Source organism: Cynocephalus volans, chromosome 3, assembly GCF_027409185.1.
Source record: "Cynocephalus volans isolate mCynVol1 chromosome 3, mCynVol1.pri, whole genome shotgun sequence".
Classification (NCBI taxonomy): domain Eukaryota; kingdom Metazoa; phylum Chordata; class Mammalia; order Dermoptera; family Cynocephalidae; genus Cynocephalus; species Cynocephalus volans.
The window spans coordinates 151,082,554-151,104,515 of NC_084462.1; the positions used below are offsets into that span (position 1 = coordinate 151,082,554).

At 44.4% G+C, this 21,962-nt stretch overlaps 2 protein-coding genes across 3 annotated transcripts in view; both read left to right on the forward strand.

The window, feature by feature from the left end:
• Nucleotides 1–2,181: 2,181 nt before the first annotated feature.
• Nucleotides 2,182–21,962, forward strand: part of SUSD6 (sushi domain containing 6) — a 94,636-nt gene continuing 74,855 nt past the window's right edge. Inside the window, exon 1 of one of the 2 annotated variants that reach the window (XM_063089025.1) lies at nucleotides 2,182–2,269. The gene's annotated coding sequence lies outside the window, so the exon portion shown is untranslated. Of the gene's footprint in view, nucleotides 2,270–2,566; nucleotides 2,610–21,962 lie in introns of those variants that run through there. The other variant, XM_063089026.1, reaches the window with a different exon arrangement.
• On the forward strand, nucleotides 2,192–13,102 carry LOC134372007 (trafficking protein particle complex subunit 2). Its single transcript, XM_063089029.1, has 2 exons — nucleotides 2,192–2,269; nucleotides 12,579–13,102. Exon 2 carries the CDS (start codon nucleotides 12,598–12,600, stop codon nucleotides 13,018–13,020), a length of 423 nt encoding a protein of 140 aa, XP_062945099.1. The 5' UTR covers nucleotides 2,192–2,269; nucleotides 12,579–12,597; the 3' UTR covers nucleotides 13,021–13,102.

Here is a 21,962-nt window from a genome sequence, read left to right on the forward strand (position 1 = left end):
AAGTAAGGAGGGGCTTCCAGGTAGAAGGAACAGCTTGAGCACAGCCTGTGACTGAGATATCACAGTGGTGGCTTGTTGGAGACCAGCAGGTGGTGTGGGAGATGCTGGAGTACGGGATGTGTGGAGGGATGGAGAGGACTTGGGACAGGTTGTGGAGAGCACTGGACACAGTCCTTGTGAGTTTGATTTCATTTTGTGGACATGGAGGGTTTGGGGGAGGATTTCGAGGTAGTGATTTACTGATCTGCATAGGGTGTCAGGAGCGATTTTCCAGTGTGACAAGTGGCGGGTCTTACATGAGGTCACTGAGCCTGTTGGTGGCCAAACTGAGGACTGTGCATAGCCAGGGGCTTGGCTGCCTTCTTGGATTATCTGACCTGCATGTGGAGGATGGCTTTCCTCCCTTTCCTCTCTTTTTTTCTCCTTCTATTTGTCTTCTCCAATTCTTCCTCCACTCTTTTCCCTTGCTTCCTTCCCTCTTGTCCCCTTCCTGAGCCTTGGGTCTGCCTGTGGTGTTCCTGCCGCCCACACAGGTTTTGCTGAGCTCTTCTGCAGACCCAGACAGTTCTGATGTTTGCTTTTCAGCCCCCTCATGGTCTGGGCGGTGCAGCCCCAATAGAGAGGGGAAATGAGCAGGAAGGGAGGGGTGTCAACCTATCCGGTGAGTCTGGACTCAGAAGGCAAGAAGGAAAGGCAGAGCAAGGATGGGCTTATGGAAAAGGTAGCAACATGCCTCAGATTGCTGTGGGGCCCAGAAAGAGAGGGTTCCCTTGGGGATGGGGGTGTGTATATGAGGGAAGGGGCACTCTGCTTGCCTTGTCTGAGTATTCCAAGGACCTGCCCTGTTAATTCACAGCATTTTCCTGAAAGCCTAATAGCTCTGAGGGGGTGTCTCCTTGTTCAAAGGGCATCTAGGATGAAGAGGCCTGCCTGGCCCAAAAGTGCTCTGAAGGCAGAAGTCTGTGGGTCCAAACATGGACTCTGCCATGATTTTTTTTCCTTTTTTTTTTTTTGTGGCTGGCCTTTGACCTTGGTGTTAAGAGGCCACGCTCTAACCAGCCGAGCTAACCGGCCAGCCCTTGCCACTGATTTTCAAGTAGGGGCGACTCAACATATATTATTGAGCACCTCTGAGACAGGCATGGTACAAGGCTCTGGGGGCACAAAGAGAAAAAGCCACAGTCCTTGCCATAAAGAGGCCATGCACACTGTAAACACATAAACCAAGGACATATCTGCTAGGGCCGCAGTAAGAAATCACCAGTAAATGATGTAGCCATAGGAGGCAAGGCTCAGGAGGGGAAATTCGAGTGTGGTGGGGTTCTATAGCTGGCTCTGACAGTCCTCGCTTCAAACTTCAGTTTTCCCAACCTTGAGATCTGTTGTATGCTTTTGGTATGCTGAAGGATCACTTCTGAATGCTTGTGCAAATTGAGATTCCGGAGTCTCACCTCAGCTTTACTGCATAAGAAAGGCTGGAGGTAGGGCCCGAACCTGCATTTTCACACCCACCACCTGGGCAATTTTAACTTTAGAAGGCTGAGGAGTACTGCTAAATAGGGAAATAACCTGTTTCAGAGATAGGCTAGCGACTCCAGAGCTAACAAGGCAACAAGCCTGAAAGAGCCTTGTAAGCCCGAAAGCAATTCAATTGTTTGCAAATAATAGTAATCCAATAATCCACACAATATCTAAATAATACAAGTAATCGTAAAAGAACTGAAGAGCGCACTGCAAACGCGGCGCAATCTCACCCAGTGCCACCGCCCAATCTGCTCCAGCGCAGCCAGTGCGACTGTCCCTTTAAGGAACCCCCTTGTCCCGCCCCAGCCGTCTCACCTCACCGGGCAGTGCGGCCGGGCCGGCGGCGCGTGCGTACGGGACCTCTCGGCCCGGCAGTCGCGGCGGCGCGACGCCGGCGCTTGTTGCGTGCGCGCCTGGCCCCGCCCCCTGCCCGCTCCTTCCCCTCCCCCTTCCCTCCGCGGGGCCTCCCCCTCCCTCGCGGTACAGCTGGGCCAGTGACGCGGGAGCTGCTGCCGCCGCCGCCGTCGCGTTCCATTCTTTGAAGCCGGCGACTGCCTCGCCACCTCCCTCCGCCTGTCCGCCTCCTCCTCCCGCAGCGCCGGCCAGCACGAGCCAGACAAGGGCACACAGGGCCTCTCGTGGACCCTAAAGGGCTGCGGGCGCGCGTGCGCGGGCGGCGGATAGACTCCGGCGGCGCGGAAGCTGCGAGCGCACCCCTCCTGGAGGTCTCCGCGCCGCTGCCCGGGTGAGTTGTCACCGCGGCCGGGGGCGGCGGGGCCGGCCTTGTGTCACTTGTGCGCCCGGCTGGTTGTCAGGGGCGCGGGGTGGGCGCTCACCGCCGAGAGGGGACGCTGGCCGGAGCCCGGGCCCGGCCGGCTGCTCCCCGTTGTCAACTGGCCGCCCTGCGCTGGCGTGGCCGGCCAGGCAGGACTGCGGGGCGGCGGGTGGGCTGGGCCGGGGGAGGACCCGACGGCTGGTTTGCAGCCGGGAGCTTGGTGACCTGCACTCCGGGACGCGGCGTCCTGCGTCGCTGCCGGGGCAGAGCCGGGGGAGCCAGCACACTTTGCGGGGCCGGTGCAGAGGAGGTAGGCAGAGGCCCTCTTTATTATTGTTTCTACTTCCCTCAAGCCGAGTAAAGCTGCAGGTCTTGCGCCGGGGGAGGGTGGGCTTAGCGAAGGTGAATTTCCTAAGGAAATCTTGGAGGCTGAGAGTGTGTGTGTGTGTGTGAGCGAGCACCGGAGCTTTCTCGAGCCCCCGCGCCTTGTCTGGGCTCTAATCTCAAAAACTTTTTTATCTGGGCTGAAACTCACTGAAACCACTTCCTGTTTTTTTTTTTCTTTTTCTTTTTCTTTAAGCATATACACATATAGAGACTCTTACGCTTGGTTTTTAGAGACTCTAAATATTAGTGTGGGTCTGACTCTCCCGCAGGGTTGTGGCTGTGCAGCTTAAGTGGAAAAAGTTATCTGTAAAGAGATTACAGGAGGGGGAGGTGGTTGTGGGGACCCAGGAGAGAAGAGGCGTCAGAATCAAGTCTTTGGCTGGTTAGAGGGAAGTTCGCGTCTCTGCAAAGAGGCCTAATGCTCCTGTTCCCACAGAATTTTCTTTCTGTGTCAGGCGGGCATGCTGGGCTTTGTTGCTCTTGCTAACTGGGGTTGTATATGATCTGTACAAACGTGCAATAAATTTACTCAGTTCAATTAAACTGTAGGTATTTGCTGCCTTTCTAGATCTGCAGAAGTGGGAAGTGTGTCTTTGCACCCTTTACAGTTGTTAATTCATTTCTTGCTGTTTTCATTCCTGGCTTAAAAATGTATATAAGAATGATGCACACACCTTTTCTTTTCTGGGAATTCTACACCCAAGTTGTCACCATCTAGTGGAGGCTAGTAGAGACATGTGCATGGCACTGAGTTCTGAGTTTTCTGGGCTTTGCATTTTTAACTAAATGCATATTCAAGCAGAAATGAAAATTTTCACCGAGTTGGGTGGGGGGTATATGTCTGCACTTCGGTAAAGGAGGTATTTAATAAAGCAACAGTAATATGGAAAAGTTCTTGAGGACTTACTGTGTACCAAGCTTTGTGCTAAGAGCTTCGCTTTCTTGATCTCATTTAATAAATAACAGACTTTTGAAGTAGATATTGTTATTGTCCCCATTTTTCCAGTTGAGACCAAAGCCAGGCAAGTTAAATAACTTGCCCAAGTCACAAAGGTTCTCGGTGGAGCCCACACTCTGAACTAGTAGATTATACTGCTAGTTTCTAGTTTGTTTACCTTTTAGTAAAATTGGGACTGTCAAAAGCACTACTTCTTCAGGCTGTTACTCAGATCATGTGCATCCCTAACGCTTTCTCCAAGGTACACACTTCTGGTATGTTTGCATGACGTTCATGGGTTCATTCTTTCATTCAATACTCACAAGTATTTATGTGATACAGAATGTATACCAGGCACTGTGCTAGGTATTGGGCATACCTTATTGAATAAGGCAGAACCCAACCATGCCCTTGTGGAGCTCAGTCTTTAAGTCAGTTTATTTTGGCTTATATTGTTAGCTTTCACTAGTGATATTTGCTGTTTAAGGAACTTCTGCCCAATGAGTTAAACAGAAGACGGCATCAGTATGAGTCCTGACACATAGGATTTCCTGTCTGCAGACTGACTTTTTGAGTACTGTAGTAGAAATGGCATGTGAAACAAATCCTCACCTACAATTAGATGGGAACAGATTCCTGGGTGCTCAGTGTTTAAACCCTGAGAGCAAACCTGTCAAATGACATAGTTTGAGTTATTTGCTGAGGCCTGCCTTCTCAAAGTCCAGAATTTGAGCAGATAGAATAAGAAAGGTAGAGGTGTTCCAGATGTAGGCTGGCAGAAGAGACCACAGCACTTTGGTTTCCTGGATGATCTCCTTGGTGTGGTGGTTGAACTTGGTGCTCTTGTGTAATGGAGCATTCTCCTGGCAGGGGTTTTCCTCCTTTGCTGTTGCTAGGGCAGCAATTCCTACAGCAACCCTCTACTTACACACACACAGACATGCGTGCATGCACATGGCTTCTTAAAAGTATGAACTAATTTCAAGTTTATTGTTACTAAGCATTGTTTACTCCCTCCATGCTTGTTCACCCCTCCCCACCATAAAAAAAAACTTACCTTTTATTTCAAATCTTTACTTGTACTCTTTTTCTATATCCTTAGCTCTTCTGACAACCTGGTTACTACTAGTATCATCCATGGTCTTGGGAAAATACAGTATCTTTAAAAAAAAAAATGAGTGAGTCATATAATCTTCCTCATTTTGAAACCAAAACAAGTGAACTGGAGAAAATATAGCAGAACTGCTTGTTGGCAGAGGGGGCAAGCCAGAGAGCACATATGCTTGTCTTTCCCCTCTAGTTCCCCATCTATCAAGGGGCAATTCATGAGAGGCAGTGGCAGGGCTGTGGTGCCCACTTGCAGGCCTGAATGTCAGCAGATCCACTGGGTCTGGTTGTGTGATTGCCATACATGAGGGATTTTACTGAGCTCCTGAACTGATATGTGATCTCCTAGTTGAAGCTGACAAGTGGAATTCATTTTCCCTCTTCTATCTGCCTGGGCACTAGGAAAGTCTTGTTTAGGGGGCATTCCCTCTAAGTAGCAGGAGAAAGATGAGAAGGAAGAAATACAGAAAAGAGCCCTGTGTCTGTGTTTTTTTTTTTTTTTTTCCTTTTCGACCTTTGAAAGCAAACATTGCTCTGTTGCAGATTTGAGTGTTGAGGATTAGGAGGGACATTTGGGTTAAGGGTAAGGTATATATGATATGCATAGAACCCTGGTTCCTCTTCTGGATGGCTTCAGTCTAGGGGTCATGTACATATCACCACAGTGAAATTTCATTTAGTGGAATGGTTTTTTAAAATTTAATGTTCCTAAGTTATGTTGCCACATTGCAGGAAACTTAGAAATTAGAGAGCAGTGAGAAATATTTTCTGTAATGTGGGAGGGCTATTTCCATGTTATTGGGCGTTGAAGGATGCAGCTTGGGGTTGTAGCTGGAGGGTTTGTAATGGGTATTAGAAGCTTTTAACAGCTGTGGATCTGAGACCCAGGAAGCAATCAGGTGAGCCTTGGGTGATTGCTGTTGAGTGTCAAGATCTGTTCATTCCAAACCTGGCTGGGATTCAAGGAACAGCAGCTGTTCTCTTGGGATGATTGTTAGTTCATGAGTATCTCTGTGTAAAACGTTTTATGTGAAAAAGTAGATGTGCTGGGGAAAGAGGTGGGTACCTCTTACAAGGCTTGGATTTTAGCGGCAGAGTCTCAGATATCTGTGTGTTCTTCCTTCTTGTGTCTGTGACGGTGTCCTTTTTCTTCCCTTTTAGTTTTTTGGCCTAAAAACCAGCAGTGTTCCTCCATTTGCTCTCTCAACCCCTGGTTCTTACCTGAGTGTGGAAGTCTCCACTCTGATGGTCGACCTTGTAGTGCTGAGTTGGGTCACATCAGCCGTGAAGGGCCAACTGTGCTACTGTCAGGGCTGGGGGACAGTTGAGTCTCTGTGAAGGTACTGGGTATAGCAACAGCAGGAAGTGCAGCAACTGCAGGGAGAACTGAAATGGGTTTCACAGACTCTGGTGTTGCTTGATGTACTCTCCCTTCCTGGCTCTTACATCTAAAAAAAGGGAAAATAGCCACCCTTGAAACATCTGAAGGCTACATGCCAAGAATTCATGCAGTACTCCTGAAACAGGATATTACTGAAGCATTTTTTCTCAAGCAGAAACAGATGTAGTTCCCTGTTACTGTCCCCAGTGTTAGTGGATCCTTAAAATTACCTGATAGTAGTGTGCCCTTAAATGTACTCCCCCTCCCACATACATACACAAGTGGTTTTTTCTGTTTGTTTTTGGCAGAGCCCCATTGCTTGATTTTGGGGAAGTGAGCCTGGGATTCCTGATGACGGTATTAAGTTCTTAGTGGGTTTGCATATGGCAGAGGTGGTGAGTGACAATTCTTTATTACTCAGAAGAGGATCTTCTGTGGTGGAAAATCAAATGATTCAGGATTCTTTTCTCCTGCAGTTGGAGATTGGAAACAAAACCTCAGAGAAGAGACAAGAATAGGGACTCTTACCCAGTCTCCCCTTTCTTACCATTGTTTCTAAAGGAGGGACAGTGTCTAATCTTTCCAAATCCAGTTTATGACCAGCAGTGACTTGCGTTCACCCACAGAAGTTTAAAATCAGAGCATGGAATTGCTCCTTATGTAGACTGTCCTTGCTGGAATTTTCTTTGGCTAGACTAGGCTTTGGCTTTTGACAAAGCCTGTAAAATGAAACTGGCTTCTGGGAATGGGATAGGAGTCTGTTTATCCAACTCTTCCTTCTTTGGGTTGCTCTCAGTTGATCTCAATAAACTAAATGGGTAGAAATTTGGAAAAAATAACTTGAAAGAGAGAGGGAGCAAGGTGGTTTTCCTTATTTCGCTTTTATGTATGTATGTATGTATGTATGTATGTATGTATGTATGTATGTATGTATGTATGTATTTATTTATTTATTTATGGCTGCTGGCCAATATGGGGATCTGAACCTTTGATCTTGGTGTTACCAGCACCAAGCTCTAACTGACTGTGCTAGCTGGCCAGCCCCTGCATTTTAAATTGTAGTAGTCTGTGCAAACCATTTGAGGAAAGACTGAGGGGGATTTCTTTTTTTTCTTTTTTCTTAAATTGTAGATACCCTGGGATAAGATTACAGAAAGCTTGGAAAACAGAGGGGAAAAATCACCGTGATTCTACCACCCAAACACAAACATCCTTTTTTATGTATTGTTTTTTCCAGCTTCTTTTGGTAATCCCCGTACATACAGTTTTGTATTCTTTTTTTCACTTAGCATTATACCATAAACATTTTCCTGTGATGACATATACCCTTTATAATTTTTATTGCTATTTTTTTATCTTTTCTTTTTGGTGGCTGGCTGGTATAGGGATTGAACTCTGGACCTTGGTTCTTTATAATTAGTTTTAATGGCTTTATAATGTTGTGTAAAATAGATGAGCTGTGATTTAAAAGTCTTCCCTTATATATTTAGATTATTTCTAAGTTTGCTGAAGATTTGGGGGGGTAGCATTTTATTTTGTCTTACCATTTTTAAAAAAAGAATCAGCTTTGTAGAGACATAATTTACATATCATAAAATTCACCCATTTAAAATGTGCAATTCAGTGGTTTTTTAGTATATTTACAGAGTTGTACAACCATCACCATAATCTAATTTTAGAACATTTTCATCACTCCAAAAAGAAACCCATTAGCCCCTAACTCCCTCTTTCACTATAGTCCCCCAGCCCTAGGCTGCCACTTATCTACTTTCTTTTTCTATAGGTTTGCCTGTTTGGACATTTCATATAAATTGAGTCATATGATATGTGGTCTTTAGTAACTGGCTTCTTTACTAGTGTAATTTTTTGAGGTTTATTCATTTTATAGCATGTATCAGTATTTCATTACATTTTATTGCTGAATAATATTCCATTGTACCCATCTACTGCATTTTGTTTATCCATAAGTTGATGAATATTTGGGTTGTTTCCATTTTTTGGTTATTATGAATAATGTTGCTAAGACAAATATTTTTGTGGACTTATACTTTATGTTTTCATTTCTCAGGGAGACATTTTAAAAGCTGTTATCGTATTTCTACTTTGAGGGTGACATTTGGTATACAGTTTGAGGAAGAACAGTGTTACAGTAAAATCTCTTGGTCCCACAGTGTAGAAGATATTGACCTGAATCAAGAAAAGATGCTACCAAAAAAAAGCTGGGTTTATGAATTTTGAACTCTACAGAAGCAATGTTTCCAATAGTTTGGTGCAGAACTTTTAAACGTTGGTGAGAGTTGACAGACACAATAGTTCCTAAATTCAGTGTCCAGGTACTGCTGCTTTAAAAAAAGAAGATTTCCAAAGTGAAGCTTCAGTTCTAAATCACATCATTGTGTTTTATAGAGAGAACTTTACCATGAACCCCACAGAGCCTTTCCTATCAAGTGTAATTTGTAGTTCTCAGAAGCTTTTCTTTCCCTTGTGAAAAATTCCATGCTAGTGTACTGTCTCTGCACCTGCTCGGAGGCTTCTGCTGGGCTGGGAGTGGAATGCTTACTAAATAGAGAGCCAACCAGCAAGGTAGAGAGGAGCGGGGAGGGGCTTTGAGTGTGGTGGAAATGCAGGTCTGAAAAAGAATGCTCCTTACAACAGCTCTCACAGGACTCTTACAGGTGGACCTTGGTTACACCCAAGGTTAAAAATACAGATCATGCCACACACAAAAAGGAGCAGATGGTGCTGCTGGGAGTGTCATTTCCTCTACAGGATTTATCCCTGAGTGGTTTTACATAATGCCAGCCATAGTAACAAAATAATGCAACTGCATGTCTCCTTTCGCCCTTGCCCTAATTGGAACTACTAGCATTTGTGATCAATAGCTGGTCTTGCTTTCCCTGCTCCTAGATCCCTACTAAAAGTTCTTGAAGGTATGCATGTGCAGGCCATCTAATTGTTTTATCAGAGGATCAAGATGGTTTCACCCCAGAGAAACGTGGGATAGGGCACATGCCCTTTGTCCAACAAGACAGGTAAAAACTGGGAACTTGGAATTATCTCTGGGGTCTTGTATCTGGAGCCAAGCCTGAGGATTAGTTCTTACAGGAAGTTCAGTGTGTGTGTGTGTGTGTGTGTGTGTGTGTGTGTGTGTGTGTGTGTGTGTGTGTGTGTGTGTGTGTGTGTGTGTGTGTGTGTGTGTGTGTGTGTGTGTGTGTGTGTGTGTGTGATGTGGTGAATGCAGGAAGTTCCCTACTGTGTGTGTGTGTGTGTGAGAGAGAGAGAGAGAGAGAGATGTGGTGAATGCAGCTATAACTTCCCTGGCAAAATCCATTACCCAAAATTTTGGGATTTGGAGGCCCTACCTGTTAATGCACATTCTGTTCCCAAATCCTAGGAGTTTCCAAAGTCTGAGTGAGGTGAGATAAGACTCTTATCCGAAGATTTGAATTTTCGATTGTAGGTATCTAGAGGCTACCAAAACTCCTTGGTTTGTTGTACAAGTATGTGAAGAGACTCTGTAGGCTGAATGTTAGAGCTGGAAGGGTGGGCATCGTCTTATTCTACCTCCTTATTTTATAGAAAAGAAAAATGGGAAATGGATGCTCAGAGCTGACTTGCCTGAGTGGTGAAAGGGACAGTGGAGAAGGCAGCGCTCCTGATTCCTAATCTAGTGCTTTGTCTATCCCATTGTGATCACCTCCTTGTTTCTTATCCTCCTCTGGGCCCATCCTAGGAAAGAGGATTGGGAGCCCAGCAGGGGGTGTGGTTCGTATTGTTCTGAATAAACTCATGTCCCTTCTGTGATTGTGGTTTTGAGTCTAATAGTGAGATTACAAAGGGGAATGAGTCTTTAAGTCCAGTTCTTCTGAGGGAGAACTATTCTTAAAATGGGTGCAGTTGCGCTTAGGCTGGGCCTGCTGAGCTATTTTGTCTCTGTGCTGTGCTTCTTTGCCATTCAAAAATGCCACCTGAGGGCCGGCCCGTGGCTCACTCGGGAGAGTGCGGTGCTGATAACACCAAGGCCACGGGTTCGGATCCCTATGTAGGGATGGCCGGTTAGCGCATTTCAGAGAGCCTGGTGCTGACAACTCCAAGTCAAGGGTTAAGATCCCCTTACTGGTCATCTTTATTAAAAAAAAAAAAAAAAAAAAAAAAAAAAGCCTCCTGACTTGAGGCAAGTAGGATGTATTTTCTGTCATTTTTCCCTTTGGCCTCCCCCTTGCCTAGGTAGGAGAGTGGCAGGTGCTGTTAGCATCCTAGATATAGTAGGATTGCTTGAAGATTGGAACATGCTGCATGGGAGAGCTGATTCCACCCCTGCACCACCCTATAAGCAGACCAAAACCCTTCACAGCCATGGTTCTGACTTCCTCAGTCTTATTTTATCAATCAGACATCCACCCAAATGCAGTGTGAATGCACATCTCTAGGTGTATGTCTCTAATCAGGAAGGAAACAGGTCATCATGTGTGTTAGCTTTCCCCATCCTGGAAAGCCAATGAGCAGAGTTTTGCGTTTAGTGGCTGCTGCTGTTTCAATTGACTTGCTCAAGATATTTGTAGAGAATTAACAAATGGTATGTTGGCTAGTACACACCTTTATTCATTCTTGATTTCCCACCCCCCTCCAGGTAGAAACTCTGCCATGGGCAGGCCATCTACCTCCTTGTTTCAGTCCTGTGGGGATTTTGCTTGTTACACAGCAGGTTAGCAAGAAAAACGGGCTCTGGGTTTCATAAGAGTTTATTGGTTCATCTTTTTTTCTCTTTACACACCCCCTCAAGTCATGATAATTTGTGAACTGATTATCTGGTTGGACTATGACATCATTCTGGTGGGAGGCACATATGTATATGGTTGCTGCAGAAACCAAAAGGAAGTAAGTCTCATCATTTGCTTGGTACATATTTAGTGAATGCTTGTGCTAGGCACTAGGTATACAGTTGTGAACAAAGAACAAAATGGACACAATACTTGCCTGCATGGAGTTAGCAGTCTGGAGGAATACCTGTGAGTTTTTAAATTTGGGAGTAGTATTGGAGGAATCTGCTGTGTACAGTAGACTTTCAGCTTGACTGCTCTGGCTTTGTTGGTGACTTATGCACTCCAAGCCAGCAGTCACCTTGGAGGGGAGGAGGACTTGAAAAGTATCCTTGGAGAGCCCTGGCTTCCCTAGTGAGAAGGCAAATGCCAGTCTCTGCAGAGTGAGCTAGGTCTAGAAGTTTGGTCCATTGCGAGAATTTCTGTTTTCTGGCTTTACTTAACCAGTTTATAATCTGAGGATGTTTTTGGATCCTTAAAAACGCTTTTTTTTAATGGAGAGAAAAGCAGGTGTAGGTTCATCGGTGAGGAATTGGGAGAAGGGAATAGACAGGACCAATGGTATGAATTCCTTAGGGAATCTCTTTTTCTTTTCCCATCTCCCCTAAACCTCAGTTTTAGATAGAAATATTGATTTGTGAGATCTCTTTTTCTGCTATATCTGTGGCTTTATAACCTGCTGGGGGCACTGAAGGACCTAGGCTCCCAATAAACCTAGGTCCCCATATATTTTACCTTGGTGGGTAACCATCTGTGTAGGCCTAGGTTCCAGGCTGACATTGGAAGTTCCCTGCGGTCAGTGACTGTCTCATCCACTTCTTTGTATCCACTCCTGGATTAATCAGTTGATTTATAAGTGATTGACCAGGTGTAGAGGATTAAAATAAAAAGTGTTGGGGGGCAAGGTGACTTTTATGCCATGAGCCTTGATGACAAAGAATGAAAGAGTGGTGTTACTGATGAAATTCTAAAAATGGATGCATTTAGAGGGAGGCCTGTTTTGAGTGAAACAAATATAAACAAGGTGGGAAATATGTTAACATTCAACAAGTTCACCCAGACTGGTGGCAGGAAAAGAAGAAAGCGCAGGAACCATGGTGGTGGGAGGTGAAAGAAAGAGGGGGCTATTGGAGATTGTCCAAAATATTTTAGCAAGGCCAGTGGAAAGCAAACTACAGGGCCCCTTAAGTATTATGGTTGAAGAGCAGAGAGTCATCCATGCTACTTTTCAGGTGCAAATCTTAGTTTCTAGGATTCTGTTGTACTTTTAAAAGCCTCAGGAGGCATCAGTCACGCCCTAAAACCAACTTACACATTTGCCTCTGCAGTTTGGAGACGTAAATATATTTAGCATCCAGTGCAAATCGGATTTCAGGCAAGGAAGTAGTTAAAATAGGATGATTTGTTTCTCTTTGTTCTCCAGAATTGAGTTTTTTGCACGGGGGTGGGGGGGGGAGGTCAGTTCTATTGCTTCTGGAATTATATTTTATAGTTGTGTGGGTCATTTCATTTGAAGGTCTGTGCATGCTTATTTAAAAGCACAGCTTGGGGCTAGAATTGTGCCGGTAGTTCCAGCTGCGGCTGCGGAGCGCGGGGCCTCTGCGCGGTGGTTAATGGGGTGTTTTTGTTGTTGGCGTGTCGCTGCAGGAGCCATATATTGAAGACGATGTCTGGAAGCTTCTACTTTGTAATTGTTGGCCACCATGATAATCCTGTTTTTGAAATGGAGTTTTTGCCAGCTGGGAAAGCGGAATCCAAAGACGATCATCGTCATCTGAACCAGTTCATAGCTCATGCTGCTCTTGACCTAGTAGATGAGAACATGTGGCTGTCAAACAACATGTACTTGAAAACTGTGGACAAGTTCAACGAGTGGTTTGTGTCAGCATTTGTCACTGCAGGACATATGAGGTTTATTATGCTTCATGACATAAGACAAGAAGATGGAATAAAGAACTTCTTTACTGATGTCTATGATTTATATATAAAGTTTGCAATGAATCCATTTTATGAACCCAATTCTCCTATTCGATCAAGCGCATTTGACAGAAAAGTTCAGTTTCTTGCGAAGAAACACCTTTTAAGCTGAATGCAGAAAAATTCCAAAATAAAGTGTAACCACAGTGGGGTATACTCATTAATGTGTTCATTGTAAGTAACATGATTAAATAGCCTGGAAAACTTAAAAAAAAATAAAAAAATAAAAAATAAATAAATAAATAAAAGCACAGCTTGGGGCTGGCTGGTTAGCTCAGTTGGTTAGAGTGCAGTCTTACAAACCAAGGTCATGGGTTCAGATCCCCACACTGGCCAGCTGCCAAAAAACAAACAAAAAAAGCACATCTTGGAAAGAAGGGCTGCGCTGTACAAATGTTGATGTGCTTTTCTTGTGGTATATGTGAACAACAGTAGAATTAACAGATTTCAGAGCCTTTGGTGTCGGTATAACTTTCTGTGAATAGTGAAGATATTAGTAGGGTGACATTAAGGCAACAAGGTGGGGTATTTTTCAAGCATTGCATTTGAACTGATCTATTAATTGAACAAGTATTTATTGATTGCCCTTGCCCATATAATTATCTCCCCACAGGGATTCTTTGTAGCACACAGTTTAACAGTTAATTATGCATTTTTCGAATTGTTCTCCAGTGTTTTCTCCTTATAGATTTCAAACTCCTTGGGGATGGTTTGAGTTTCCTCTGTGTATGCTATGCAGGTTGGACATACATATTAATAGCAATAATCATTTTACAAAATGCTTTCACCTAAGACATCTTGTATAATACTGTGAGGAAGATTTTTGTCCCATTTTACAAATGGGAAAGACAAAGGCCTTTGGTAACCAGTAGGGGCTTAGCAGCAACTATACTTGTATAATAGTGATACTGAGTCCGCTGGGATTCAAAAGCTAAATCAAACATTGGTGGCTTACGTTGGGAAATGGGTAACCTCCTGGGATTGCAGACTGGATGAACTTTAACTTGCTGAGGAAGAGTAATATAGTAGCAATAGCTCTCTTTCCGTTTCCCCACCTCCTCAGCACAGGTATCCTCAAGGTCAGGATGTCAGTAGGTTTTTGTGTACTGATGGGATGAAAATGTGAACGTGTACATAATTGGAAAGGGCAGTCTTCATTTTCTAAATAAGGAAGAAGCATTCCCATATGGTACGAAGGGCTTTTATTTTTATTTTTTGGAGGAGGCAGGAGGCCACAGGGACAAAACTCTGGTTTCTAGAAATCCACGTGGTTGACAGTTAATTAGAAGGTTCAGGTGGGAGTAAGCCAGAGCAGAAATTCTGAGTTCCTTGGGGTCCAAGGACTCTGTGATGGAGATTTTGAGCAGCTCTGCAAGCTTACCCTGTATCAGTCGTTGGAATCTTTGTTTTACTGTCCTTCTATAGGTGTGTTCTGACTCTAGGCAGCAGTGGAGGGTCCAGGGCGCCCCGAGGTGCCCCCCATGCTGTTTCCAAAGGGGAACTGTCTTCGCTTCAGAACTTAGGAGGGCTCCTGAAGGAGCTTCCTTCCTTTTGCTGTTGACATGAGGAGACCAGTATCTCTTGGTGAGACTTCTCTTTCCCATAGTCCTGCCCTTGCTGTCAGAGGCCAAAGATGGGGCTGTGTGGGCAGTGAGGAGGTTGGAGATGAAGGTACCGTCTTACCCATGGCGGCTTAGGTTTGAAGGATATGAAGCAGTGCTGATGTTCTTGGGGCAGGGATGTGCTTGGACAGCCCTCTGTTTTTCCCATTTAGTTGGGAGAGGGGAGGAGTAAGTCTGGCTGTGGGCCAGGCACAGTTTCCCTTTTTCTATGATGAGTGAAAGTGGACAGTTGTTTTAAGAAGTGGGTACTTAGTAGGAGGCAGTGGAGGGTAGTGGGCTTTGGAATCAGAGTGACCCTTCTTTCAGTATTAGCTCTGCCATCTACCAGCTGTAAGACCTTGAGCAAGTTTAACCTCTTTGACACTCAGTTTTATCATAAAGTGAAAATGATGTTAACGTTACCTATCCCCAGATGGGTAGCTACCAAAATATTAATGATTACCTGGGGTGGGGAGTTCTGGGTGATGAAGGGTAAAGGGAACTATAACTTCTTAAACTTCCTTTTTGTGTCATTTGAATTTTTCACTATTGGCATATATAACTTGAATAACTTATTAAAATTATATTTAAAAGTACCCCCTCATGGAATTGTTATGAAAATCAAATGAAATGGGATATTTAAAATAGTAGGTACAGTGTCTGACAACTAACAGATGTTCAAATGGCAGTTTGGGGAAGAAGTGCTATTAATTAGTAGCCTACCCTTGCTTTTGTAGTGTTAGATTTTCTATCTGGCTGTGTAGCTTTGAGAAACTCTTAGTTTTGTTAAGCCCCGTCTTCCTCAAGTGTAAATTGGGGTCAACAGTATAATACTGTGAGGAAGATTTTTGTTACTACTACATGTGGGGTTTTGAGGATTAAATGAGATGAGACACATAAAGCTGGTAACCTGATATCTGGCACATAGTAAGTGCTCAGTAAATACTAGCTGTTACCAGCTGTTAACCTCATGATTATGCTTGAAAAGAGATGGGGGTTGTACCCACTTTAAGTTATAGAAAGTGAGGCACAGAGTAATTAGGTGATTTGTCTAGGTGAGATGTTGGGTTAGCAACAGAAATGGGACTGATGCCTGTATGGTCTTCCTCGTATTTCAGCACTCGCCCTGTCAGAGTGGGTGGCAGCAAACCTCAGAGGTCTTGCAAGTGTGCAGAAAGGAAGCACTGGCCAGGGCTGTGAATGTGAAGCCCAGCAGAGCCGGCCAGTGTGGACCAAGGAGTTAGCAAGGATTAGTCTGTTTGGCAGGGCTGAGTGAGGGGGAGAGGCTGGCTTAGGATCACTTTCCCTCTTTGCAGAGCAGGTGGACCATATCCAGAAGGACTGAGGGGAGGGGCTTGTTCATCTCCTTTTTCTTTCACATCTTCCTGGTGTTGGTAGCTGGCAGACTCCTGACCACTGCCCTTGTTGTGGCTTTAGTCCTCTGAATTCTGTCAGGTCCAGACACTTCAGGTCTGGCCTTCTCTGTGAAACCAGCTTCTCCAAGGGAAGGCCTCTCTCTCCACACCGTTGTGGTGCTGCACGTGACATCCCGTCTGCTCCCATAACTAACTGCCTGTTTGTGGGACTGACTGGTAGAGTGGAAGCTAGTCTTGGTGGGAAATAGGTTGGGTTGTTGAGTAAAAAACTAAGGAAGCAGGGGTTTACTCTGTTTCTCTTTTTTTGGCTTCTGGCTGATATGGGGATCTGAATCCATGACCTTTGTGTTATAAGGCTGTGCTCTAACCAACTGAGCTAACTGGCCAGCCTTGGTGGGAAGTAAGTTTTGAGCTTTGCTGTGGACTCCTGTTCTGTTTTTTACATTTTGAGAGGAAAAAACCCTGAGTGATTTCTACCCAGTACTGTTTCTGGAGAGCAAGAGTTTGTCATCCCCAAACTCAGTCCTGGGGCCAGAGCTGATTAAGCCCCCGGCTTCCCTCCTTGGGTTTTTACAGTACACTTCTCACCTTGCCCTTTCCTTTCTCTCCTTATCAGACTTTTCCACATTTGCCCTGCTCCCTTCCTTTTTCACAGGGGTCACAGGCAATGCAGTGTTTGCAGTGCTACCAATCTGAGTTTGTGTGGTGGACTGGAGGAAGGAGTGTGCATATTTATATAGACTCTTGCACTTGATAGTTTTTGTATTGTTTGCATGTGTTTCAAATATATCCTTTTCCTAATTTGCATTTAGTGGTGGCTGACAAATCCTGTAGCCCATTTTTCTTTGGAATATTTCCTTGCTGTGGGTATTGGGTTCACATCGAATAATTCCCCATCAGGATCTGAAAAGTATGAGGGAGACTATCCATGGTGCACCCACTTTTTCATATTTAATACCAACCAAGTCACCACACCTTTTTAGACGATCTGCTCTGACTCCTTTTCGCTTGACAACAGGAGGATCCTAGGAGGATCTTAAAGACCTTGTGGAAGGGACCCTCTTACTTTTACCAAGTGGCAAAATAAGAATCTCCAGTGGAGAAGCCACCTTCCCACCCCCTTGGTGAAAGCCCCTCTACAACCCAAGTTGTTCAGGACTTTTCTTTGCTATTAAAGTTGTTTCTTTACTATTTATGTTTTTTGAAGACAGTCTTGCTTAAACTAATTCTGATGAAAGGGTGATGACTGAAAGTTTTAGGGAAGGTGCTTAAGGGGAGAGGTGTGACACATTGCCTTGGAGCTGTCATCTAGGATGCCACCTTTTGAGAACCATATTGCAGGCAGTCCCTGGCCTATGTGAAGTCCTGCCTGAGCCTTACAAGAAATGAACCAGATGGTATTTCTAGTAAAACTGGCAGATGTTCTTGCTTTCAGAATTAATTAAAAATTTTTACATGGAAATATGGGATTATGGGGCTCTTCCTTTTGGGGTTTTTGTTGAATGTGGAGGTGCTGCCTTTACCTTAAAAAGACTTTCTTAGGGCCGGCCCGTGGCTCACTTGGGAGAGTGTGGTGCTGATGGCACCAAGGCCATGGATTCGGATCACTATATATGGGGATGGCCGGTTGGCTCACTTGGGAGAGCGTGGTGCTGACAACACCAAGTCAAGAGTTAAGATCCCCTTACCGGTCATCTTTAAAAAAAAAAAAAAAAAAAAAAGACTTTCTTTATCCCTTGCTTCTGGCCAGAAATGACTCTTAACTCTATGTCTTCCCATCTCCTCTGATTACTTTCTCTTATCAAATGGTTCATTTGTGGTGGGGAGGTACAAAGTGACCGGTCTGCTCTCTAGTATAATTTGAAAGTTGCTGATGGGACCATATGCCTGTTACAGAGATACCACTGGTGACTAAGTGTTGATCATTTGAGTCACTCCTTTGGTTTAAGACATTTGGGTTTAGCAGGTATGATGCTAGAAATAGTGGCTATATAAGACTAGCTCAGAAAAGAGAGAAGAAAAATCTCCTGGGCAGGAGACAAGGCAGGTAGTACTGAGTGGATCCCTGTGCTAGGCACTGTGCTAGGTGCTTTACCTATGTGGGCTAATGCTCACTCTATAAATTAGGAAGCCAAGATCTGAAATATTAAGTACTGTCATTTACTGTGTTGGAGTGATTCCAAAGCCTGTGTTTTTTATCGTGACAGATGAAGTATATGTGGATTAGAAACCTGGGGAGGGGGATGAAATGGTGAGGGAAACATAACAAATGCCTGGAGAGAGGAGGGTAGGAACAGGTGGAAGCTGCAGTGGTGGGGCGCTTGGGAATGGATAGTCCTGTTGAAGGGTGTGGAAAGGAGAGGTTGGTTAGCAGAAACAAGGTGAAATGGAACAGGAGAGGTTGGGGTGTCTCTTGGAGGAGTATAATGTTGGATGAAGGCTGCTCTTCCCTGAGGGATGCTTCCTGGGGTTTGCTTGGGGCCTGGAGAACCAGGTAGCCTCTGTAGTTAGGCAGTTTGATTCCCACAGGAAGCGTTTTAATCCCCGGTATTTATAGACTGGCCTGTACTCTAGTGAAAGGCAACTCCCATTTCAGTTAGTTACTAAGGCAGCATTATCTGCCTTTGAAACACCACATTTATGGGTCCCCTTTTGGCCCAGCAGGAGGGGCTGGGTAATGCCCCATTGTATTACCCTGATTCCCCGCTGCCTCAGAGGTTGTGCAGAGACAGTTCTGCCACTTCCCTCCAAGTGACCTCTGGCTGCTCCCTCTCCCACAGATGCTCCTTTTCCTCTCAGAGATGAGTTGGAGTCAGGACTGGGAACAGTAGCCCTCTTGTCTCTGTTCAAGTTGGCCAGGAATGCCCAGGAATGATGATTCTGGTTTTCCAGCTTTGTGCCACAAAGCTGGGGTTGCTCTGTTTACTGCATGACCAACCCTACAGTCGTCCAATTCAACGTGGGTTTATTGAGCACCTTCTGGTGTGTGTGTGTGTGTGTGTGTGTGGGGGGGGGGGTTGCTCTGTTTACTGCATGACCAACCCTACAGTCGTCCAATTCAACGTGGGTTTATTGAGCACCTTCTGGTGTGTGTGTGTGTGTGTGTGTGTGTGTGTGTGTGTGTGTGTGTGTGTGTGTGTGTGTGTGTGTGTGTGTGTGTGTGTGTGTGTGTGTGTGTGTGTGTGTGTGTGTGTGTGTGTGTGTGTGTGTGTGTGTGTGTGTGTGTGTGTGTGTGTGTAGGGGGTGGGTGGGTGGTATACAAAGATGACTGAGTCAGTTCCCTGACCTAATGAGGGAGACTGATGAGTAAAGAGCTCCTACAGTCAGGCTAGTTCCTTTTCCTTATAGTGGGGAGTGTGCATAAGCTTTCAGTCTTGTCTAAGTTACATGGCTATTGTGAGGATTGAGTGTAGAAATAGTGAATTGAGACTGCTTTGAAAAGTGTAAAGCTCTAGGTTCATGCAAACCTTTCTTAATATTATATGATTAGCTGATAATGAAAGCTAACAAGTATTGAATGCTTTCTGTGTGCCAGGCACTGTTCTAAGTGCCTTATGAGGGTATTTCAAAAAGTTTGTGGAAAAGCAGAATTAAAGGATGATATAAATCTTTCCACGAACTTTTTGAAGATCTTTCATATTTTTTAGCTTATTTAATCTGCACAGCACTTTTAAGTAGGTTGCTTATATTGTACCCATTTTATAATTAAAAGAGCGTTAAAATAACTTCCCCAGGGTGGCACAGCTGGTAAGAAGCAGAGCCAGGCAGTCCAAACTCTTGGCCACATACTGTGTGCCTTCTGTAAAGATCTTGCGGAAGTGAGGGAATAGACGTAGTCCCACCTCAAGGAAAGGCAGCAGCCAGGACTTACCCTGAGAGACTAGAAAAGAGCAGAGAAGGGTCAGGCTGGTGCCCAAGAAAGCATCAGCATTTCTGCACAACTTAATTAAATTACTGAAACTGTTTCCGAGCTTGGAGCCATCTTTCTTGGATGGTAATACAATTGAAATAGATAATTTAAGCCAAGGAAGGACAAAATTGGTGAGTTCACATATGTGGAAGGACACTTATTGATTCTGACTGAAACACAGAGAGGCATAACCTTAAAGTGAATGCATCTTTATTCAATTTACAAATGAATGCAAAGACCCAGGCAACATGCTTTGTGTTTGGACTCTTACAGAACACACATTAAAAAAAAAAATAATGCTTCCCCTCACAGCCCTTTTCCATTGAAGTTTTTATTAAGAATATCTGAATTTGACTAGTAATACGCAGTACATCCATCTTTGGCATTTTTTTCTAGAGAAGTCAAGCTCATTTTTTTGAGGCACCTTCTAGCCAGGTAATTTCAGATGTGGAAGATTAGGGGCAAACATACATGCAGATCATGGAAAAGGCAATTTCAGATGTATGGCTGTAAAGAGAGCTCTCAATGTTAATGTCTCAGAATTCCTATTTTACTCTATTATGTCAACAGCTTTCTTTACATGTGGGGCGGGGCCTATGACTGAAAGTGATCATCTGTTTCACTAGCAGTTCAAGGAAATTAACCATCATCTAGTAACCCATGTTCCCAAAGTTTGTAGTGGCCTCAGAAGTCTCCTAGAATGCCCCAAAGCAGTGCAGTTCCAAGTATGCTTTAGAATCACCTGGACCATCCTAGACCTCCAAAATCAGTCCTCTCATGGGTATCTACATTTTAAACTACCTTTCCTCTGCTTGAGTTCTGAAGTAGACCTGGGAAGCCAAGTCCCACCCCACCTCAAGAGAGTGTATAGCTACAAGCAGCGGTGTGAGTGATCTTCAGAGCTTCCTATTTTCTTTCTATAATGCTGCATCCTCATTCATAACACATCCAGAATAATTTTAACATTTAAATTGAATTAAATTATATAACGTGGAATAAATTTGAACCTCTACCAAGATTGCATGTTTTGGGTTCAGGCTGCTTAGTTTGAAATCCTGGCTTTGTCACTTTCTATCTTTGTGAACTTGCGTATATTATTAAACCTCTCTGTGCCTCAGTTTTCTCACCTAAAAATGGAGAGTAATAATAGTACCTACATTTTAAGGTCGTTGGGAGAATTAAATCAAATATTACATGTAAAATGCTTAGGTCTGTGCATGGTGAATGAGCACTCAAATGCCAGTTAATAATAATAATATTATTATCCTGAGGTTACATGTCACTGGGGTGGTCAGAATTGAGTCCTGCAGGATGACAAAACATCCCTGTCCCTATTGACAGGATCAGGCCCCAGGCTTGTAAAAGTTTGTTTGTCGTCCTTAGGAAGTCTAATACAGAGCACTGGGAAAATGCATGTGATAACAGATATTCTCAGGTCACGTCCTAGTTTTTATTTTCTGAGGCCCCTGTGTGGAAGGTACACTGTGACTGTTCTAGGGTGTAATCAGGATCTGTCACTGGTTGGGGGAAGTACTTGTTTAGAAAACGGCAGAGAGTCCACTAAGTTGTTATAACCAACAGCAGTTTGTTCTTCATTCAGTCTGGGCTCTTTTTCCCCTTATGTTGATTTAATGGTTAGGAAAGAGTGCTAAATTGCACTTTTCTTTGCAAAGATGCACATCTCAAATTTGTTTCTCCCAGTAACTTGTTTTAAAAAGATTTTAAGGGGGCTAGCTGGTTAGGTTACTTGGTTAGAGCATAGTGCTGATAACACCAAGGTCAAGGGTTCGGATCCTCATGCAGACTAGCTGCCAAAAAAAAAAAAAAAAATTGTAAGAAATCACAAGTTATACTTGTTTCTTGAAGAAAGAATAGGAAATACAGATTAATCGCAGCCAGTTCAGAGATTGCCACTGTTCACCCTGGTATTGTGCCGCGCCTCTCTCTAGTCTATGTTGGTCAGAGATGGCAGAGTGGCCGGCAGGGTGCCAGGGCTTCAGAAGGAGAGGCTGCTTTTCTGGGAGCCAGGCTGGCCCTCCTGCGGCTCATAGCCTCATGCCTGCTTTGAGACAAGCATGTGGCAACGCCTGTCCCTGTGTGTCCTCTTCCCTTCAGAGCAGTCACCATTAAAGGTTTACTCCTTGTTTCTAGTGATAACTGTGAAGTC

Coding starts and splice junctions, on each gene's coding strand:
- LOC134372007 (XM_063089029.1), top strand. CDS start 12,598: ATGTCTGGAAGCTTCTACTTTGTAATTGTTGGCCACCATGATAATCCT.